Consider the following 20,882-nt stretch of genomic DNA (forward strand, 5'->3'; position numbering starts at 1 on the left):
GTACGAAAGTGATAACGAATCATAACATGAAACAGCTACACTCGCAATTTGCATTAAACTATTCTACAAAAATGTACATCAATCGATGTAGAATACTTTTTCAAATTTACAAAACATAACTCAATTCAATCAATAGTTTAATACTTTCGCAAGTAGAGTGAAAATTCTGATAAGCAGATTATAAATTGGAGTGTATATAACCATTAAAAGAGATACAAATTCCTGCTTATATGACCATTTCAATATTCCCTTAATTAATAAGCTAAATATACAACTTTCCTAACAAGTTGAAAATGGTCAAAATGGAAGAGAAATGCATACTCCAACACAGGGTTTTCCAAGTCAGTTTCGAATATAAACGTTGTTATTCACCAACGTGCAAGATGTTATTCCACGTCGATCTCTCATTTAATTTCCTTCATAATATTTTTTAATTTCTTAAGCATGATTTTCAACACTTCAGCGGGCTGCTGCCATCGTTTTTTCACCGAGGTTTGCCGGTATGATCGCATCATTCGTGGACAATTTAAGTGTTGAAAATCATGCTGAAGAAATTAAAAATTATTTCACTGTGTTTCGGGTCAGTTTCTAATGTAAACGGCGTTACAGGGTTTTCCAAGTCAGTTTCGAATGTAAACGTTGCCATTCACCATGTGCAAGTTGCTAATCCACATCAATCTGATATTTCATTTCCATCGTCATAATTTTTAATTTCTTCAGCATGATTTTCAACACGGCTCAAGCTGGATTGAGTTTGACACAGTTCTTTGTGGTATGTTGAAAATCATGTTTAAGAATTTAAATTCTTTTTTGATGCAAATACATCATTTGACAGCTGTTGAAAAACATCTTGGAGGCGGTGAATAATTATGTGCACTTTCGAAAGTGATTTGCTGTTAATAGTAACACCCCGATGGGGGGAAAAATAACTAAACAACCTTTACTTACCCTGCTAACACGTGCGGGCGATGTATTTAGATAAGCATGAAAATTTATCAATATTCAATTACCATTTAAAAGATAGATTAGATTACGCAAAAAAAAAAAAAAACACCCAAACAAACGGTCACAGTTTTGTGATAGATTCGAATTTTCTTTATCTTTGTAAACTGGGATGGATTGCATATATTTTGTTTCCCACTCGGTTTTGTTTTGTTTTGTTGTAGATATAGTAAGTAAACCTCCCGTTGTCGTCTTTAGAATGGTTTGGAGTACCGCAGAGGGTTTCGCAGGCAGTGTGGTGTGGTGTGGTCTCGTTGATATACCTCTTTATCACGCCTCCCCCCCTTCCCCCAACTAACGTGCCCCGTTTTAATTCGACCGGCAGCAGCTACACCGGCAGGTGGTGGTGGAGCTTCATAAGTGAAATGCGTGTCGCCTTTTTTTTTGTTCAACAATTAAAAGCGAAAAAAGGAAACAAATCGCACATAATCTTTAATGTACCGGTGCCTTATCACAGTTCATGGTTCCATTGAGTTGTTCATTTTGTGTGTGTTTTGCTTTTTAGAAGAAGTGTTTGGTTCGGTGGGGAGATGTTCGGCAGTTGCCAGTTCCGCACCTTCCCCATTTCAATGCAAAACGACCCTTAGGCAGCTTCGTTCGCTTTCAGCATCGTTTTCATCTCCACTTCCTGCTTGCTGTCCGGTGACGAGTGCTTTTTGCCCCGGAAATGGCTTTCAATGTCTTCCAGCGTGCGGCCCTTTGTTTCCGGCAGGAAGAAGTACACGAACGCAATGCCGAGCATGGACAGGCAGCCGAACAGGATGAACACGTTCGAGTTACCGACCGTTTCCACCAGCGAGGGGTAGATCTTGAGGATGATGAACGACATGGTGTAGCCGAAGAAGATCGTCAGCCCGGACGCAAAGCCACGAATCTTGGTCGGATACACTTCCGCATTCATCGAGAAGGGTAGCGTAAGGAAGCCAAGCGTCGCAGTGAAGATGAACGCCACCAGCAGCACGGTCGGGATCCAGCTAAGCGACGTTCCCTTCACCGGATGGATGGCACAGACCGCCAGCCCGAACATGCACGTCGCCATTCCGAACCCGGAGAACAGGGCCGGCGGTCGGCGACCGAACTTGTCCGAAATGAACGACATCAGCACGGTGGTGACGACACGCGTCAGCCCCACAAACACCGCGCTCAGGAACGGGTCGATCGCAACGCCCGCCTCGATCGAGAAGCTGGCCGCGTACACGATAATGACAAAGATGCCGGTAAACTGCTGGAAAAAGAAGAACGTGCACATGATCGCGAGCGGTTTGTACACTTCCGGCTTCTTCAGCTGATCGAGCTTCGACTTTTTGCCATCCTGCGCCGACCGGAACCGGGCAATGTTGTCCTCGAGCGCCTCCAGCTCGGCCCGTATCTCCGGATGATTCTCCTCCTTGATGGCGCGCACCACCTTGAGGCAGCGTTCCGCCTTCGGCATGCGCTTCTTGCTCACCAGCCAGCTCGGGGACTCGGGCAGCGGTATGACGGTGAGCAGCGACACGACGGTAAAGATGCCACAGATCATACAGACGAACCGCCAATCATTCTGGCAAACGGTACACGGGAATGCACAAGAGAGGGATTAGTGAACAATTGCATTGCTATTGTGCCCGGTGCGGTTCTCAATCAATTCCGAGCGGGCTGATAAGCTCGATTGGCGTCGTACACCGCCACCCCTCACCTACCTTGAACACATAGCCGAGCGTGTAGATACTAAGCATGCCGATCGCGGTACAGAAGGCGGTCAGCAGCGTGAGTCGTCCGCGAAGATTTGGATGGGCGACCTCGGCCGCGTACACCGATGCTGGAGTGCTAGATAAGCCTATCGCAATGCCTGTCCGATTGGGGTAGGGGGAAGAAGAGGCAAACAACAACAACAAAAACACCGTATCATTAGTGATGGCCATTATGTTTTTTTTGGGGTGTCAAGAGGCAATAGATACTGCGACGGACGGCAAAAAAAAAAAAAACAGATAAAACTGCCGACGGTTGTGACACACACAAAGGTACGTACCTATAATTATACGGGCCACGATTAGCTGGATAAAGAGGGTCGCACTATCGGTGCGGCTCGCGAACGACATGATGGCCCAGGAAACGATCGATATGATGTTGATAAAGTAGAGCGTTTTTTTGCGCCCGACCTTGTCGAGCAGGTAGCCGGAAAGCAGCCCCCCGAACGGGCACATAATCGACGTGATGGATGCTGTGTTTTTTTTTTTTTCAAAAAGAATAGAAACGCAACAAAAAGTGTAAATTGGTTGAGCCTTCCAAGCGCTTCCAGAAGAAAGCACGTGCTCCCGCGTACACCTACCGAACCACGTGGCGTCCGATTCCGTCAGCACCACCGAGGTGGTCGAGTTCGTTAGCTCGATCATGGCGATGGACGGGAAGCCGATGCCCATGCCGGACGAGATGATCGTAATGTTGGCGACGACGGCCGTCACGATCTGCACGATGGCGGCACGGCGCGTCAGCTGCGTCAGGACGGCATGCGTGGGGCTTTTCGAGGGCGATTGCGGCTGCTTTCCGGTCAGGGCGGCCTCCACCTCGGCCGTATCTTTGCCGCTCATGGTGTGGTGTGTATGATGTCCTGGGTAGATGGAGGAAGAAGAAAAACAGACCGATTAGGTGAAGAATATTTTTGAAACGCGAATTCGTACGTAGTGTGCGGTTGCTAGGGTGGTTACAAGATGGCTAGTACCGATACCGGGGCTTGCTACCTGTTGTTTGCTTGTGACGGTTTAAGAAGCACACGGCCCTGGCTCTTGTTTTTAGCACATCGGAACAAAACTCCACCGAACACCACGAAACACCGAACGCGAATAAGGCAAAAGTGATGCTGTGTGCCCTGCCACACTGAGGGTTCGTTTGTGTGTGTGTGTTTTTTTTAATGAACCGATTATTCCAATCTGCGAGGTAGAGCGATTAAAGCTGGACGCAGCATAATTCGTGCGATCCGTTTTGGGGCGCTGTTCGAAAGGGAAGCATTTCGCTTGGGTTGTTACTTTTCCTCAAAATCAAAGGCGATAAAAATCGCCACCATAAATTGCGCGAATATATTGACGAAACCGGTCCCGCGGGAATGATATTTGAGCAGAAGAAGCGCTTGCCACTGGAGCACACTTGTCTCGTTGTGCTGTTTGCCAATCAACAAGCGCAAGATACGGCGCATTCTCGTCTCTTCGTCCATCTTCTTCGCTGCTACGCTATTTCGCGCAAGATTAGGGCACCTTGGACCTTGGAGGGGAGACTTTTCGTTAATCACGCTGTCCGCTTCGGGACGGCACACGTTCCAGTTGGAACCGGTATCGAGGGTTTTGATTGCTGCTGCGGTGAATATCTTTGCCTCCCGCAAGAACCTCCTACCGGTGGGCCTGTGCGGCTTGCTGAGTTGCCTTTGAAAATAATTGACCTCAATCAATGAGCTCTGCGGGAGGGGGCTGGTTGCCGAATGGGTCGAACGGGGGCTTGTTTTGCACACGTCGGCCGTATTTGTGCGTGTCCGTAAACATTGTTGTTCCGCCCCATGCAAAGCCCCGCGTACACGGGAACCGCAAACTTACCACCCAGGCTGCTGGCGCGGGGCTTGAGGCTTGGCAATGTGTTTATTGCTCCGTTCAGGCTTGGCTGGTTTCCAGCAACAGACACACACATACACGGTCGGCGCAAAATACGATCGGTGGATCTATTTTTCCCCGTCCGCTAATTTGTGATAGATTTAACACGTCTTTTTTGTTAATTTTCGTGTCACGTTTACTCTGCTCCTGATGAGTCAGCCGCCGGCGGCAGGGCCTACTGAGGATGATCAGCTGTCAACAAAAGCACCGAAATCGACTCACACACACTCAAACACACGCAAGTACGAGCATAAATGTTTACCAATAATACCCCGCACGGTGATGTTGTATGTTCCGGAAGGTTTCGTTCGCTTCTTTTTGCGTTTTGCGCGCGCTCCCCGAGAACCGTCAGTTGCGCGAAGCATGCGCAGAGAAAGCAAAACGTAACCGCGAATTGGCGGATTTGAACAACAAAAAAGAAAAAAAGAAAAAGAAGGTCACACGGCGTACGGTTTTGACAGCCGCTTGGTGCTTGGTGGAGTTTGCAGCGGCCAGAACCGCATTGGGGCCGCTTTTTCAAATCGAACGATATTGCCGTTGGTCGAGCGATATTTGAATACATCAGCATTTTGAAGTTTAAAAATAATCAACGGTTTATTTGGTAATTTTTGATTTTTAAAGCTATTTCAACAAACTAGAATTTTCCGTACGCAAAACGTAATTGCTACGTAATACCACCCAGCACAAGCAGTTGAAGGGAAAGATTTACGCAAACAGGTGGCGCTTAATAGTGGACGGAGCGGAGGACGCGACAAACAAAAACCCTCTTCTACCCAGGCTGCTAAGATGAATTATGATCAACTTCTGCAAAACGCTGCTGTGGCGCCATTATTGTTTAACACGTTTAGTCACGTGGGTGAACCAACCCGACGCGTTGGTGCTGAAAACCCTTCAAAATTATGAGCCAATTAATAACGGTACAGGAGCAGGTCCCTTTCCTGGAGCCGTTAGTGGAAGTTGAGGAGCACTGGAGGAGCTCTCCGCATAAGCAGTCCCCTACAGAACGGGGTCTTGTATGTACGACTACCATCCAACGAACCGGTACCGTGTAACGCGTCACAGTTGTCCACCCGAAGGTCACTCCATGCTGTTGACCCAATCTAATGCCGCAACAACAACAAGAAGACAGGGCCAGCTCTGTGTACGAATGCGAATCAATTACGTTTTATGAGCTGCGGCGGCGGGAGCGGTAGTAGGAGACAACCGTTATTAGCTTCGGTCCTCTGCAAAGCCTGAAGTGGGCAGCCGGTTTAACCTTCATTGGGCCGACTCTTTTTTTTTTTCTTAATCGATTGGTTAGAGATGATTGGCCTCAAAATGAGACAATTGTTGAGGCGTCAAGTGTACCCAACCCTCACCTCATTTTATCTGAGTTCTTGCTGAGTACTTGCTATATAAACGATGAAGTTGGAGCAAAGTTCTTTAGCACTAGAATTAAGCCCGAATGTGTAACAGACAAACAAAAAGTGCCACTTTTCCCGCTCTATTCTTCTCCGGCATCCGGCTTTTTTTTGCTCTTCTTTTTTCGAACATTGTTGATAACAAAACCACTCATCATCATCATCCACATTTTGCTGCTCTTACGTCATTAGCTCAGGGCGTGCTGGGGTTTGGGGTTGTGCTCCACTATCATTAGCAGGTCGTCGCCGATGATTGTGAGGATCAGCTCTCAGCGGGCCCTGTTCGTCCATTCTTTGACTTTATTCTACCTCAAATGTAGCTTCGGCCATATTTTTCAGCTTGCTGAACTGAACCATCTTCCTCTCCAGTTCGGCCTGTGCCCATAGTATCAGCTTGAAGAGATGTTCCATCCGTGCGGAGGGCAGTTCCCGGTTGTCCCAGAGCAGTAGTGCCTCGTTGACTGTTCGTGCGACCTGATCTCGATGCTGCTGCTCCAGTAACGTACTAAACGAACTTGATGAGTCCGTATTACGAGTCTGTGGCACCATCAACAGTAGTGCCATGGTGCGCTCAATCTCACTGGCCACTTGCTGCGTACGTCCTGGACATTCCCATCGCACCGTTTGTGCGTAGTGGAGCGCATCTTCGACCGAACCAGCCCGTATCAGCTCGATCAGCTGGAGTTGTTGAAGGCGGAACAACATCCAACGGTCACTTTCCGCCAATCCTGGTGCGAAACTGTCCACCAAATCCATTGCTTCCAGTGCGTTGCCTTGTCGGATGGTTTCGATTATCCGGGAGCGGAAGCCTATCGAACACTCATTTACCGTTGGTGTGGTGTTGGATTCTTGGATGAATTTCTCAGCCGCCTCTTTGAAACCCGCACCGATGCAATAGTTCACAATTAGTTGGTTCAGAGATCCCTTCATCGGTGGATATCCTTGAAGCCGTTTGTTCCACTCTTCCACCGGTTGCGTCTCAGGTTTCGGTTTGGTTGGATTCATTTTTTGAGGTTCTTCTCTCTCTGGATATCACTGTTTTTAGGGGGCAATCTAATAATTTTCTAATTGACAGCAGATGTGTTTTATGGCAAAGAACCCCTTTTCCCTGAAAGCGATCGAAGAAATGTCCAACAACCTTCCAACGGCTACTAGACACGCCGGAAAGCGAAATCGTCTACCCAACGGGCTGGGCGAGAAATTGTTAACACGTTTTTAACTTCCTTTTTTTGGTTTTGGCTAATGCATCACTTTCACTTTTATATTTCCCGTTTGTTCCCGCGCGGTTGCTTCCCTGACTGGCTTCAAAAAATTCACTCGCCAAAGTGCTGAAATGCACAGACATTTTCCGAAACAAGATTGAGGGACCCACGAAATACACACGATCGAGTTGCCCTTGACCGAAACTACGGGCGACCGGCCGAACATTCTTATGGTGACACTGGCGGATGCGCATCTGCTATTAATAACCGGGACGGTCAAACAGCACTTGCGATTCGGTTGCTGTTTTTCTTTTACAACGATTAACATTTTTTACATTAGATTTTACATACTAAATCTCTGTTTCTGTATCGATGTTGTCTTTTTTTCGTTTTTTTTTTCTTCCTGTTGCCAGGTTCGAAGTTTTCGCGAGCTCGTCTCGTTCTTGTCGCCTTGCGCCGAAAGCGAAGGCGGATTTTGCACATCGGGTACAACACTCTCTGGGGCAACGCATTGTGCGGAGGTTTATCAAAACAGTGAGCAGAAGTACTTAACACCACACCGAACCCCCAACCATCTCACCCCCTTCTTGAGCCCGCACACCGGGTTACACTTACGCTTTGAGAGAGAGAGAGAGAGGGACACAGCACGCAAAAAACTTTCTGCGTTGATTTCGAACCACGCGACGGTCAGTTCGGCGATTTGGCAACTGCTCGGCTCACTATCTCGGTTGCGTGCGTGCCCTACACGGGGAGCGATCAAACACTAAAGTTCGTTCGCATCATCCGGCTAGACTAAATACGCGGCATTATCATCCGCGTGTGTTGTGCGCGCGCTCGGTCGCGCACTCGATTCCCGAAGCACCGAAACGCACACTATAGTGATGGGTTATCTGGAATCGCTTCCGAGCATTGGTACTCCGGCTCCGATTCCGGCTAAATCAAATCGACGATTCCACTCGGAGCCGTTGAGAACTGTCCGGAACCGTACGGAACCGCTAGTCGGCAGCAGGAGTCGTCGGAGCCGTAGGAGCCATTCGGGGCCGACCGGACACGGGTAGTTTTCTGAAGCACTTCAAACATAAGCGGTGTAAGTAATACAATTTAATACAGTCTTTAACCCCGAGTTACGCGAATAATGCGTTCCAGGGACATTCGCGTAACTCGTAACTCGAATTTCCGCGTAAGTCGAATCTCGTGATTAATTATTAGATATGAATTAATTAATTAATTAATTAATTAATTAATTAATTATTAGATATTATTTTGACTGATGTTTGACAATTGATGTGTGAAATCAGTACAATTTGCTCGAAGAACTGTCAAATTTAGAAAACCGCATATCTTCAAAACCGCGTATAAGAGGTACTATGTATCTCGGAGACTACCTGTATACAGCGATTTCAAACTTTTAGCAAAACTGCAGTTTATTTAGAATTTGGCAATTGTTCGAGGAAATTGTACCAATTTGACGTATGAACTGTCAAAACTAAAAATTCGCGTAACTTGAGTGTTGCATAACAAAGTCTATTAAATACAGAAGTCGATGTATAGCTCGATTTTGGTCCACCATTTTCAAAGCTAAAAGAGTGTTCACAAACGATTCCACACAACCAAACACTTTTTAGGGCCAATTGTGCATTTTCTGCACAAAACCTAGTGTAACTCTACTTTTCTTTCTCATGTCATTGTCATTGAGTAGTTTTCTTTCAGTAATTCATTACTTAAAAAAGACCACAATCACGAATCTCTTTAGCTGCACATGATTTGGTCCCAATTTTGGGCACTGATCTTGTTACAATCGATAATTGCACTATAATTGTATTTTTTTTTATATTCGTCAACTTTTTTAAGTACAAAATTATGAACAAACGTTGTAAAAATTACCGAAAATGCAGTCAGACCACAGCATGCACCATAACTAAAACCTCAATGCATGCTACGATGAAGCTATTGAAGCTTTTTCATCTAACTGTCAAAACTTTCCCACGTTTTTTGATCAAATGTTCTGGATGACTCGATAGCTGTATTAAATAGACTTTTATATAGACTTTGATTGATGTATTGCACCTACCTTCCGGAACCGCTCCCGATTTTGCCACAGTCTTTCGGACGCTATTCCTATTTTTTGTTGGATTTACCCATCACTAACGCACACACGAATGGCCGCAGCTGGCCGTGTGTGGCTTCGTGCGCCGGCGGGGACACACACACGATCGATCCCCGGTTCTCACCATCACCAGCAACGGGGCGCGCAAAACTGTGAGTGTGTGTATGCGGTTTTTTTTTCTTCTTCTCTCTGTTCCCTCTATCATCACCATCCGTGCCCGGATGAATGAATGTTAGTGACGGCACGGCAGAATTGCGTGCGTGTGTTTGACACCCGGGCGAGGGTTGGCGGCAAAACAAACATTCAAACGGGCGCCTAAAGCACGTGCTACGCGCGTTCGCTCAGGGCAGCATAGTTGCGCCCGGGGATCCGCTAATGTTGACCATCCTTGAACTTGATGGATTTATGGAGCGGAGAAGCAGGAGCACGGTGCCTCACAGACACACACGGAAGCTTTGTTTTCCCTGTGTCATGTCGTAATACGCATATTTTGCGGTGTAAAATGTTTGAAGTTGATGCCGGTAGCACACTGCCAATGTGAGCCAGACTATACTTCATTCATACTTCATCGGAGGCGGCTCAATCACAGAGGGATGGGTGGGACGGGAGATTAAATGGCATATGGCTAATTACAATAATTACGGTCATATCGGGGAGGGCACAGTGATTAAACCACTCGTCACTTTGTCAGCGACGATAATAATGCCTTATCGTGTGTGGTTCGGTACAATTAGCGAGCATAAATTCAGTAGCTTAGCTCCCCGAGACGCACGCTGCCTGCGGGTTGGGTTGGGTTGGGTAATTTATTGTACTAATTAAACGATTAAACGAGTTACAGGGTTTTTTTTAATCTTCTCATTCTTTATTTGCTCTCTATATCTCAATCATACACACTCGGTCGGTGATGCTGGTAAAGGAGTTGATGGGAACTAAACAGTCCTATTCCGTCGACAAGATATGGATGTTTGTGTGTTTGTGTGTTTCTATTTCCTTTATCGGACACTATTAATGCTATATTAAACTATCAAAAACGTATGCGTTGAGATACTATTGACCACATAGTACTATTTCTAGGGTTAAGGGGGTAGAGGTGGACATTTAAGTTTTCCTTGACGGATCACAGATCTATCGTTGATCACAGAGCGCGGGCTAAATTAATATTAACGATCTACTTCTCTTACTATTCCCAGCAGTGCCGGTTTCAATTCGAAATCCAACCGCCAAACGAGTAAACCGCCCGGCCTCTTTCTGCTATGCTATTTTGCTGAGTGTGTGCGTTTCTCCTGGCGCAAGATTAACCACAACGACGCATTCCAAGTAAACCTAATCAGCGCATTCCTTCCAAATTAGGGTGTATGTGTGTATGGTAGTGTCTATGCGTGTGGCGCTTGACTCCAAACGCCACCAGCCAAAGGATGGTCACCACGGTTGCGTACTTCCAACTGATTGACATCAATTGAACCCAATAATGGTAAGCGAAACTCCGGAGCAGCAAGGGGACGCATCTGCGTAAGCCGCCGCCATCGCACGCTGTGGCGGCGTGCCAGTAAGCCGGCCTCTAAATTGGCGTCAACAAAAGCGCGTTCGCACGCGTTCTCGTTCGCAAGGCGCGCGTGCCGCCCGGGCGTTCACACGCTCTCCGACGACAGATTGCTCACCTCGTCCTCCTCCACCTCCTGCGAGGGCGTGGAACCGTGCGACATGCCGCGGAAGTAATCCTCAATCTCCTGCAACGATTTGCCCTTCGTCTCGGGCACGATGTAGATGACGTACAGGACGCCGAGAAGCGAGACGGCACCGTAGATGAGGAACACGTTCGCGCTGCCGAGCAGCTCCACCATCGTCGGGTAGAGCTTGATCGTGCAGAACGACATCAGGTAGGTGAAGAACACGGTCACACCGGAGGCAGGCCCACGCACCGCTTGCGGGAACAGCTCCGCCAGCATCGAGAACGGCATGGTCAGAAAGCCGAGTGTGCTGGTAAAGATGTACGTCAGGATCAGCACGGTCGGGATCCAGTTGAGCGATTCGATCGGTGGGAAGTAGCTGCACAGTGCCAGCCCAAACATGCACACCAGCATGCCGACGCCGGAAAAGATGGACGGTGGTTTGCGGCCGAGCGTGTCCAGGATGTACGCGACCAGCATGGTCGCGACGACGCGCGTTATCCCGATCAGCACCGTGCAGAGGAACGGGTCCATCGAGACGCTCGCTTCCGAGGACACCTTTGCCGCGTACACCACGATCACGAAGATGCCGGAAAACTGCTGGAAGCCGAAAAAGCCGATAATGATGCCGAGCGGTTTGTACACCTGCGGTTGCTTCAGCAGGCGCAGGAAGCTTTCCTGCCCGGCACGGCGCTGAGCGAGCACGTTGTCGCGCATGCGCATCAGCTCCTTCTCCACCTCGGGGATGCGCTGGCTGTACGCACCGTAGCCGCGGATCTTCTTGAGCGATCGTTCCGCTTCCTCCTCGCGATCCTTCGACATTAGCCAGGCGGGCGATTCGGGCATGAAGAGCAGCAGGGCGAGCGACAGTACGCAGATGCCGGCCGCCAGTCCGGCCACCAGCCGGAAATCGTCCGGCACGGCGTAGCCCATCGAGTAGATGAGCAGGATGCCGACGGCAATGCTGAGCGACGTTAGCACGGTTAGCCGTCCGCGCATCTTCGGCGTCGCGATTTCGGCCGAGTAGATCGAGGCCGGTGCGCTTACCAAACCGATGACAATGCCTGTTTGGAAGGGAAGGAAGGAGGTGAAGCGTCAGATTAGTCACAAAATGAAGTAAAGCCGGCTGGGGGAAATTACACGCCACTTACCGATGATGACACGCGCGATCAAGATCTGGGTGTACATCAGATCAAAGTTGGTCGTGCTGCAGACGGCGATCAGCGCCCAGGACACGATCGAGAGTACGTTGATAAGCATGAGCGTCTTCTTGCGCCCGATGCGATCCAGCAGGTACCCGGAAACGAGCCCGCCCAGGGGGCACGCGAACGAGCTGATGGATGCTGTAATGAGAGAGTAAAGTAAAGAAAGTTGTTTGTTTGTTAGAGCTTGTTGGGTAAACTGTTTGCAACGGCTGCGTATGATCTTATCTAACCACCGGTAGACGTTGGATTCGTTCTCCTTTTATTGCGGTGCGCTACGTCTCCATTGTCCATTGACCCGACCGGGGTGAGTAAGTGTACGCTTTTACTTGTATTTAACTACTATCAGCTTGGAATTGCTAAAAAACCTAGGATTTTTACTTTTCTGGTGTACAAGAACTCTTTTCAGTTTTGCTTATTGAAATGTATATATCCTAGATTTTAATTTTCGCATTTATATCTATACATCTATACAGTATATAGACTCTTGTACTATTTCAATCTAATCTTCTATTTATTCCTATATTTTGCAAACACGTTGAATAGTTTTATTTCTATCTGACTTCTTTTTTTAAATTTATCCTTATTGGTTAATTATTTACTCCAGTTGTTACTTAGTTGTCTTTTTTATTTATTTGTTTGGCACATTGCTAATTGCTCTAGATGTGTTGGTTTCAATATAAGAAGAACTACGGTCTCTGTTATGTTAAAGATAAAAGATTGTTTAAAAATTAACTTTGTGATGTTTCGGTTATTTTTTTTTTTCATTGTTTTTCTATGTTTTTCTATCAAATTCCAATTATCTTTTAATCATCTGTATTGTAATTCCCTGATAATTTAAAGCACAACTCCTTAGAAAACTTCTGGAATGTTAATTAATCAAATTAAAGGAGTTAAATTTGATTAAAAATTATGTTTATCTGTTGATAAAATCGTATTGCATGCCAGTTAATGTATTTAACTTTCAATTTAAGCCTGTTTTTGTTACAAATATAATCAAATTCTCAAATTTTAATTTGAAACATGAATATCCAGAAAGTGAACATACAATATTGTGTGTCTATGATATAATATCACAGAATACAATACAAAGTACAGTGAACCCTCTCTTATTTGAGAGGCGATGGGACTGTCGAATAAGAGGGGTTTTCAAATTACAGAGGTGGAAAGTGAATGAAAGGTCAATCCAAAGAAGAAAGAGACAGAACATTTAGTATGCAGCCTTAACTGTTGCTATAGGAAACTGCGAACAGGATTGCCAATTTGAGCATACATCATTCAATAACCATGGCAACACCATACACAAATAAGAGGAACACAGATTTCAGAGGTTTTCCAAATTAGAGGAACAAAAATGTACTGGAAATCAAGGGACTGTGCAAAATGTTCAAATAAGAGAGGTTTCTCAAATTGGAGAGGTGTCAAATAAGAGAGGGTTCACTGTATATACTTGCGGAAGTATCTAGTTCGCTAGTACCGTCGTACCAGCTGTGTAATATCAAGTGATACAATTGTGCTAACATCTGCGACGCTTGTCATAATAGTTGATACTTTTGTTCTATCAAATGAAAAACCCTGTATCGTGTACAGGGTTTCAAACGATTTATTGGTCAGTTCCCATGATTTTTTGGTGCGTTCCCACGATTTTTTGATCGTATCCCGTAGATTTTTGGTTCGTTCCCATAATTTATTGGTATTTTCCGATTGGATATCAATACAATTGGACCAAAAAATTCTGGGAAACGGCCAAAAACTCGTAGGAACGCACAAAAAAAATATATGGGAACCTATCATGGGTTCTATCAAATGAAAACCCCTGTATCGTATAACATACCAAACCAAAGGAGCCTCTCTCAACCAATGATCATTTTGCAGATCAACAGTTCAAATATAACTAACGTGCTAGAACCATACAAATTATGACTTGAAGAGTTGTACAGTTGTACAATGTAACTGATGTGAAAAAAACCATTGAAATATCTACAAATGTTTTGTTACTTTAAAATGAGTTACAATTATGAGTTTCATGTCCTCACTCGTGGAGATGGAACCCTTTCTAAGTCATCCAATTAACCATCATGCCACAACTCGAAACACGCCTATCCTGCTCACTCGGTCTTGCGATATTTTTGGACATTGACAAGAATGCTTAATTGACAATGCGATTGATGAATAAGTCCTTCAACGATTGCCAAAAATTGATTCGTTTGCTCTTCTCCACGCAATTGATTTGTTTCAATCAAGACGCCCAAAACAAAACAAAAAAAGAAAACCATGCTTACCGAACCATGATGCCTGGCTGGAGTTCATACGCATCGGATTGTCCTCGCTGGTAAGCGCGTGCAGCGTAATGGCCGAATATCCCAGCCCCATACCGGACGACAGTACGGTCAGGTTCGCCAGTATGCTCATGATCAGCTGCATGCGGGCCCCGTTCGTGTGCGCTTCCTGCGTCAGTATCGTCGTGGCCATCGTGGTCCTTCCGTACACCGGCACGTCCTGCTGCCTTTCCACGTCCGGTTTCCATTGCTTTTCACTTATGAGCGAAATGAAGCTCGGCTGAATGTAGTGCAGATTGGAGGGGGCGGTCAGCTGCTCGCGTTCCTCCTCCTCCACAGTGGACGCTAGATCGGCCCGATCCTCTTCCGGCTGCCGTTGCTGGGTGGCTTTCGTCCCGTTGCCCATTATCTCGCTCTGTGGGTCACTGTGCAAAAAAAACACACATTGAAAACAAAGAATAATGCGGGGGGAAAGATTACATCAGCTCACGCACTGGCTTCGTCACCACGTTTGTGACCGTGTGAGTTTTCTGTCATCTAAACGAAGTCCCTCATCCCACCCTCCCTGATGGGAATAGGGAAGATGGGGCCAAGACTCCCCTTATCGCGTTATCAACCATGGGTGATCGATGCTGAATGAAGCACAAACAACAAATGGGAGATTTGTATGGGACAGCATAACCCCCCGGCAGGGCTTGTCCCTGTTGTGACCAATAACATAACACAATAATAATAATCGATCAACAAACCAATGATAATGTATGGTGCGATTGGCGATGATGATGATGATGGTGATGGTGTTGTAGGAATCTCGCGATTCTCTGTCCTGATAACGGGGACCGGGGACCTACGCGCGCAAAGTTAGCAACGACCAAAGGGCCCGCAAACACATCCTTCGCACAGCACACAGCCTGCGCTCGAGAGGTGTGGTCGCTGAAGGCAATCTGAAGTTCCCAGTGGGGTACGGCAATCACAAAAAAACACCGCGGGGCGATAATGGATTGTTACCGTGCGCAGTTGATGAACGGTAATCAACGCCAATCGGCATTAATGAGGTGCCCATCATGCGGTCGTGCATGATGGTGAGTGCCGTTTAGTGCATATGACGCTGCTGCGATTGCAGTTAACCAGGGCACATGGAGATGCAATGCATCCTGGAGCGTAGCGGGAGAGCGTGAGAAGGCGCAGAGGGAATAACATTTGCATGTGCGCACGATCGCATGCGGTGGACTGCTGCGTTGGACTTGGTTCTTCAAATAGGAATGGGATGCACATTAAAACGAGTTTCAAGCGACTGCACGCTTAAACGTATTCATACAAAGAGCTTAAAAAACTAGAAATTCCAGCCATAAATTCTCCCAAACTCCCTATCGGAACTCAACGCAGATCATCGTAGACTTCAAAATGACGTGGACGGCGGAATTCCGGACATTCGATTCTCTGGACTTTGGTACATCGATAGCACTTATCTTACCAGGTAGATTAAAATGCAATTATTCGTCCCACTGATTGTGTGTGTATGTGTGTGATGTGAACCGTAGAAGCATTCCACATTCCCCAAGCAAAGCTTTTTAATCTCACTTCCCTCATGGTTTCTTCATCGTTTTGAAACATTGATCTTCGTGCCCTCTTCGTCTCGAGGACTATTCAATTTTTTTTGGTTAACTGTTGCCCCCTCATCTTATATTTGTTTATATTTACAGTAACACATGCAATCGTGTTTCATCATCTAATCATCAAAATGCTGCTTGCGGCTGACTCCACAATCCCCCAAAAGGGCAAAAACGTGGCCGATGATCCTGTTACAACACCAGCTGAACATCAGCTGAGCTCAGGGGCCGCGTCTTCGCGTGTGGTGATAATGACCTGATAGGTTTGCCGTAGCGCACCACCGGGTATGTAGTACATCAGATAGGATTCAGCGGTCAATTCTACAGACAGTTTGCAGCCGGCCTTTGCTGGCTGAGCTAAATTTCTTCCAACTGATCCGAAACCTGCTCTCTATCAGCAGCTGCCTCTATCAGTGTGTTAATTTATGGGCCTAACTAATTGGCTGGCTAAAAAAGGGAACAAAAGCGCGTTCGCAGTACAAAAGATCAACGAGGTGATCTTGCACTCACGTAGGAGTTGCATGGAAACAGGGGATGTTTTTTTGTTTCTGGAAGGAAGATCTCTTACAAAAAATTGTTAAGACCGATGGTCTTCATTTCCTTACGACTAGATTGTTTCGAAAATGTTGACTGGAATCCCATCCAGAAGGCTGGTGGGCTAAAACAAGCATCGAGAGCACTTACATACAAGATCAACAAGCGTGATCACGCAGCAATTTCATGGGAACAGAGGATCTTCTATTACTTGGAAGAAAGATCCCCCCCGAACACGATTCATACCAGTGCTCTCCAGGTCCTAACGGCTCTGTACACTGTCTCGAAACAGTTCCGAAGGAATTCCTTCCAGAAGGTAGATTGCGTCAAAAATGACGTCGTATTTCCTGATAGCTTAATCATCGCACGCCGCTTCCACACGCAAAATCCATCAGGCATCCTGCTTCTGTGGCTGCAAAAGGTTAAAGACATCACCGGTCCGCCGTAATCTCCACCAGCATTGTTCTCGCCGGTTCTAATGCCCCATCCTCGAGGGATCGCGGAATGCATGTGCGTCGTAGTTCTTTCTCTCTCTCTCTCTCACTCTCTCTAATCCGTTCCACCTATGCCGCCAGGACGCGGACTTAGAACTCTCCCGGAACCCAACGGGGAGAACTTTCCAGAACCTTGCCGCTTTCGTAGGTCGAACTTTCGAGAAGGACTTTTTTGCCACGCGCAAGCGTGTTGTACCGTAAACAAACCGTGTTTCTGGAACTGGCATGCGCATCAGACCAACCAACCAAAAAAAAAAAAAAGGCAAAGACGCGTTCCAGTGCGATTGATTAGCGGGATGCGATGCGTGAATGCCAAGGCCGTAAAAGGCGGCGCTGGGCGCGACCGGGATAAGGAACACGGAACATCTCACGGAACACAGAGGATCCGGACGGAAAAAGGTACACTAATGGCAGGGCTCGGTGCTGTTATCAGGAGAATGCCGGCTACGGGTTCTGCCGTGGCTTCCTTTTACGCCATTAGTTAACATTATGAAATAGTACTTATCTACTATTTCGGGAGTGATGTCTGGGGTCTTCTTGTACTTCTTTTTGTTCATACTTTTGCTTTGTTTTGTCGCGGATGAGTTCTCCCGTGTCATCGTCCCCCGGGCTTGAGGCCCAGCTGTGTGATGTCCCTGTGATCAGAAACGTAAACAGAGCGCCCACCACAATGGAGCGGAAGAGGCAAGAAAAAGTAAGGCCCCGTCCACATCAAATTAAAGCATTCAACCATGCCAAGCAAAGCACAAACAAACATGCTGACGTTATAAATCAGAAAAATAACGTAAATCTCGGAAGACAAACCCCGGGGATGGGCGAAGCGTGTCTGTCTGTCTGGTACGGACCGGGTTCTGAGTGCGTGCTGTAAATTAGTGGATACGGGTGGATCACGTGAAAGATATGGATCACACAAGGTCGCGAAAAAGACAAGCCACTGTGGTAGTAGCGTTTGGGTGATCCTTAATCTCATACAGTGATTAACGGCTTAACTCGGACACCCAATTTTTGTTCATACATTATACGAAATGTGTGCTAATTTTACTGTTTTCTGTATATTATCTTAAATAATGTGTCAGAATATCGTCTTGACATATCGATGAGGCTACTACTTTGGTATTTTGGTGCAAAAAAGCATTTATAAACTAGTGGAATTTGTGGCACTGATGCTCTTAACATAGGTTACATTATTCGCACAAGAAGTACCAATACAGCCTTTTGACTAAAATTATTGACTAATAACTAGATTTATCCCATTTCAGCATCAAATTCTCAATTATTAGCTAGCTTCATGTCTGTCCGACCTTCAGTGGACTTCATTCATTTAACCCTTTTGACTTTTGTACATGGTTTGCCAGATTGTTTAAGATATTGATTGATTGTTTAAGATATATCTGATTTTTGACAGAATCATAGTTGAAGACAGTCCGCATAGATGTGTGAAGACAGTCAGCCACTTTCCCAAACTCGATCGAATAGGAACGATAGTTGCCGTTGCCTAGATACAACGGTTGCTTTAATTTATTCCATGAGTATCCTGCTCAGTTATACGTACAATATGGCACTACACATCCAAGGAAACCACCATTTAATGCCATTTTGACAATTGCTACGATCGTTCCCGAGTTCGATCGAGTTTGCGAAGGTGGCTGAGTATGTGCATAAGTGTGTAAGTGTTATTAATCAACAACTATTCCGGAACTATTCCGGACAAGGAACTATTCCGAATGCCTCAAATTCTGAATATATTTGAAAATCTAAGATGTCCGACTTTAGGGTGCCATCACTGTACATGAGTTGGGCGCATGGGATCACGAGATCATCACTACAGTAATCCGGGCTAAAGTTACGAGTAATGGGAGAATGGGCCAGCATGCCCGTCTCACCTGCAATTTGAGGCGTATTCCACGTCTTCTGGTACGTCTCGCCCGGACACTTATCGGAGAAGGTACAGCACAAGTCCCAGTGTTGATAAAGTACGATAAAACAATAACACACACAAACGAACGATATCGTGAATTTCAAAAGGGTGTGATGTTTTGGTTCATTCATTTACCCATGCCGCTTCAAGTAATTTCATTCCGATCCCCTTTAATTGAGCGTCTCCGAAATTGAACCGGATGCTCGTGTCTGCTCAGAAGGATGTGGGATTTCAACGTTTGGAATGGAATGCTTCCAACAGGCCAAAAATATATCTTTTCCCCCCTCCGAGCGGCTGGGCTGGGTCGGCTGGGCTGGGTCGGCTGGGCTGGGTCGGCTGGGCTGAGGGCCAATTTGTTAGAATGAATGCATGTCCACACATTCCCCAGATCACCTCCTCGCCATCTCTTTTTCGATCAATCCCGGACAAGTTTATTTAAATAGTCACCAGTAGTGTGTATACACTCCCCGCTTGCCACCGCGTTCCGTTGTCTGACGAAGGTGACATTGCGGAGAAAATACGTCGCTCGATCGATGCAGTGATCATCCCACCAAAGCAGCCTAGCCCAGCACCGATCGGTTAGTAGTAGTGGGTTGCCTTTGCGCTTGCATTTCAAGATCAACCACACACACGGACACGGACACGGACACATACACCCCACCGCAACTCGATGCACTTCCCAAACCCCCCCAGAAGTGAACAGGTTTTGTTTTGCTCGGGTTGTGTTTTGCCCGCGCAGTCCGTTTCACTCCAAAACTAGTTACTGAAGGGCTTTTTGGCGGCTTGAAACCTACCTTCAGAAGGGTTTGCTGCATTCACTGGTCGAAACTGGTCACTAAACACGCCAAACCAAGGCGATTCGGGTATTACTACACTCTACACAGCTATCTTTTAAGTGTTTTTTGTTTGTTTCGTGGTTCACTTTACTTGGTGTACTTAGACACTTCAGACTTTACTAACTTTTAGTACTGCTGGAATGGAAGCTTTTATACACTGGCACTATTTGTAGCTTCTAGTATCGCGGTGGCGGGGGTAGCACTTCGAGCTGGAAAGGAGTTGTCCACTCTGCGATGGCCTACCTCCGTTTGGGTCCCTGTCCGATCGTAGACTGTGCTCGCAACGGTCGCCGGTCCTGCCTAGTTAGTACCGCGGTGCCGGGTCTGTCTGATGCGCGCACACTCCACCACCATAACTCTGCTATCGCGCAACCGTCCTCACTCGCGTCGCACTCTTGGCGTGCTGTTCGGCGGCACTGGTATCAGCTGCGATGGACAAGTACTCTCTCTGTCTCCCTATCTGCCTCTCTTTCTCTGTGAATGCTCTGCTACGTATGTGTCATCATCATGAAAACACTTGCAAAAGTGCAAATCGTTTCAGGACAACGACGACGACGTTGATGATGAGTGTGGATTTGTTTGGCTAACGGTTAGATGAGATTAGCCACGGTTGGTGCATTTCCTGGCCGTTCTTGCTTTCTTTCTGCCACCTCCCCCTACTTTTTTTTTTGTTGCTGCAATTTGTCACTTGAACAAACGCTGCATTTAAGGCGTGAAATGCTCTCTCAAACACATGACTGATCATCAGCGCACTATAAACACACAATCGCTTGTGTAAAGAGGTAATAATCATACCGTTCCAATCGCACCGCATACCTTTTTTTCCGCCGCAACTGCTCTGTGATGTGAGTGGACAACTGTGCCCTGTTCTGAGGGTGTGTGTCTTCTGCGAGGGGTACTGGGGTGTGCTGTAATGTCCAAGTGTTTCTTTTTTAAAACACGACGTAGTGCTTTATACACACCTTCCTGTTTTGTTTTTTGGTTTTTAATGGACAACCGAACGTTGTCCAAAAATAT

The 20,882-nt window shown here is 46.6% G+C and overlaps 1 protein-coding gene across 1 annotated transcript; it reads right to left on the reverse strand.

Annotated features, from left to right (window-relative positions):
- Positions 1–1,072: 1,072 nt before the first annotated feature.
- On the reverse strand, positions 1,073–20,265 carry LOC120905171. Its single transcript, XM_040316020.1, has 10 exons — positions 19,824–20,265; positions 14,477–14,898; positions 12,144–12,335; positions 10,960–12,056; positions 6,326–6,694; positions 3,720–3,924; positions 3,311–3,589; positions 3,011–3,202; positions 2,682–2,830; positions 1,073–2,542 (listed from the first exon to the last, which is right to left on the reverse strand). Exons 2-10 carry the CDS (start codon positions 14,877–14,879, stop codon positions 1,586–1,588), a joined length of 3,843 nt encoding a protein of 1,280 aa, XP_040171954.1. The 5' UTR covers positions 14,880–14,898; positions 19,824–20,265; the 3' UTR covers positions 1,073–1,585.
- Between the last annotated feature and the right edge of the window lie 617 nt (positions 20,266–20,882).

This window comes from Anopheles arabiensis, chromosome 3 (genome assembly GCF_016920715.1).
Source record: "Anopheles arabiensis isolate DONGOLA chromosome 3, AaraD3, whole genome shotgun sequence".
Classification (NCBI taxonomy): domain Eukaryota; kingdom Metazoa; phylum Arthropoda; class Insecta; order Diptera; family Culicidae; genus Anopheles; species Anopheles arabiensis.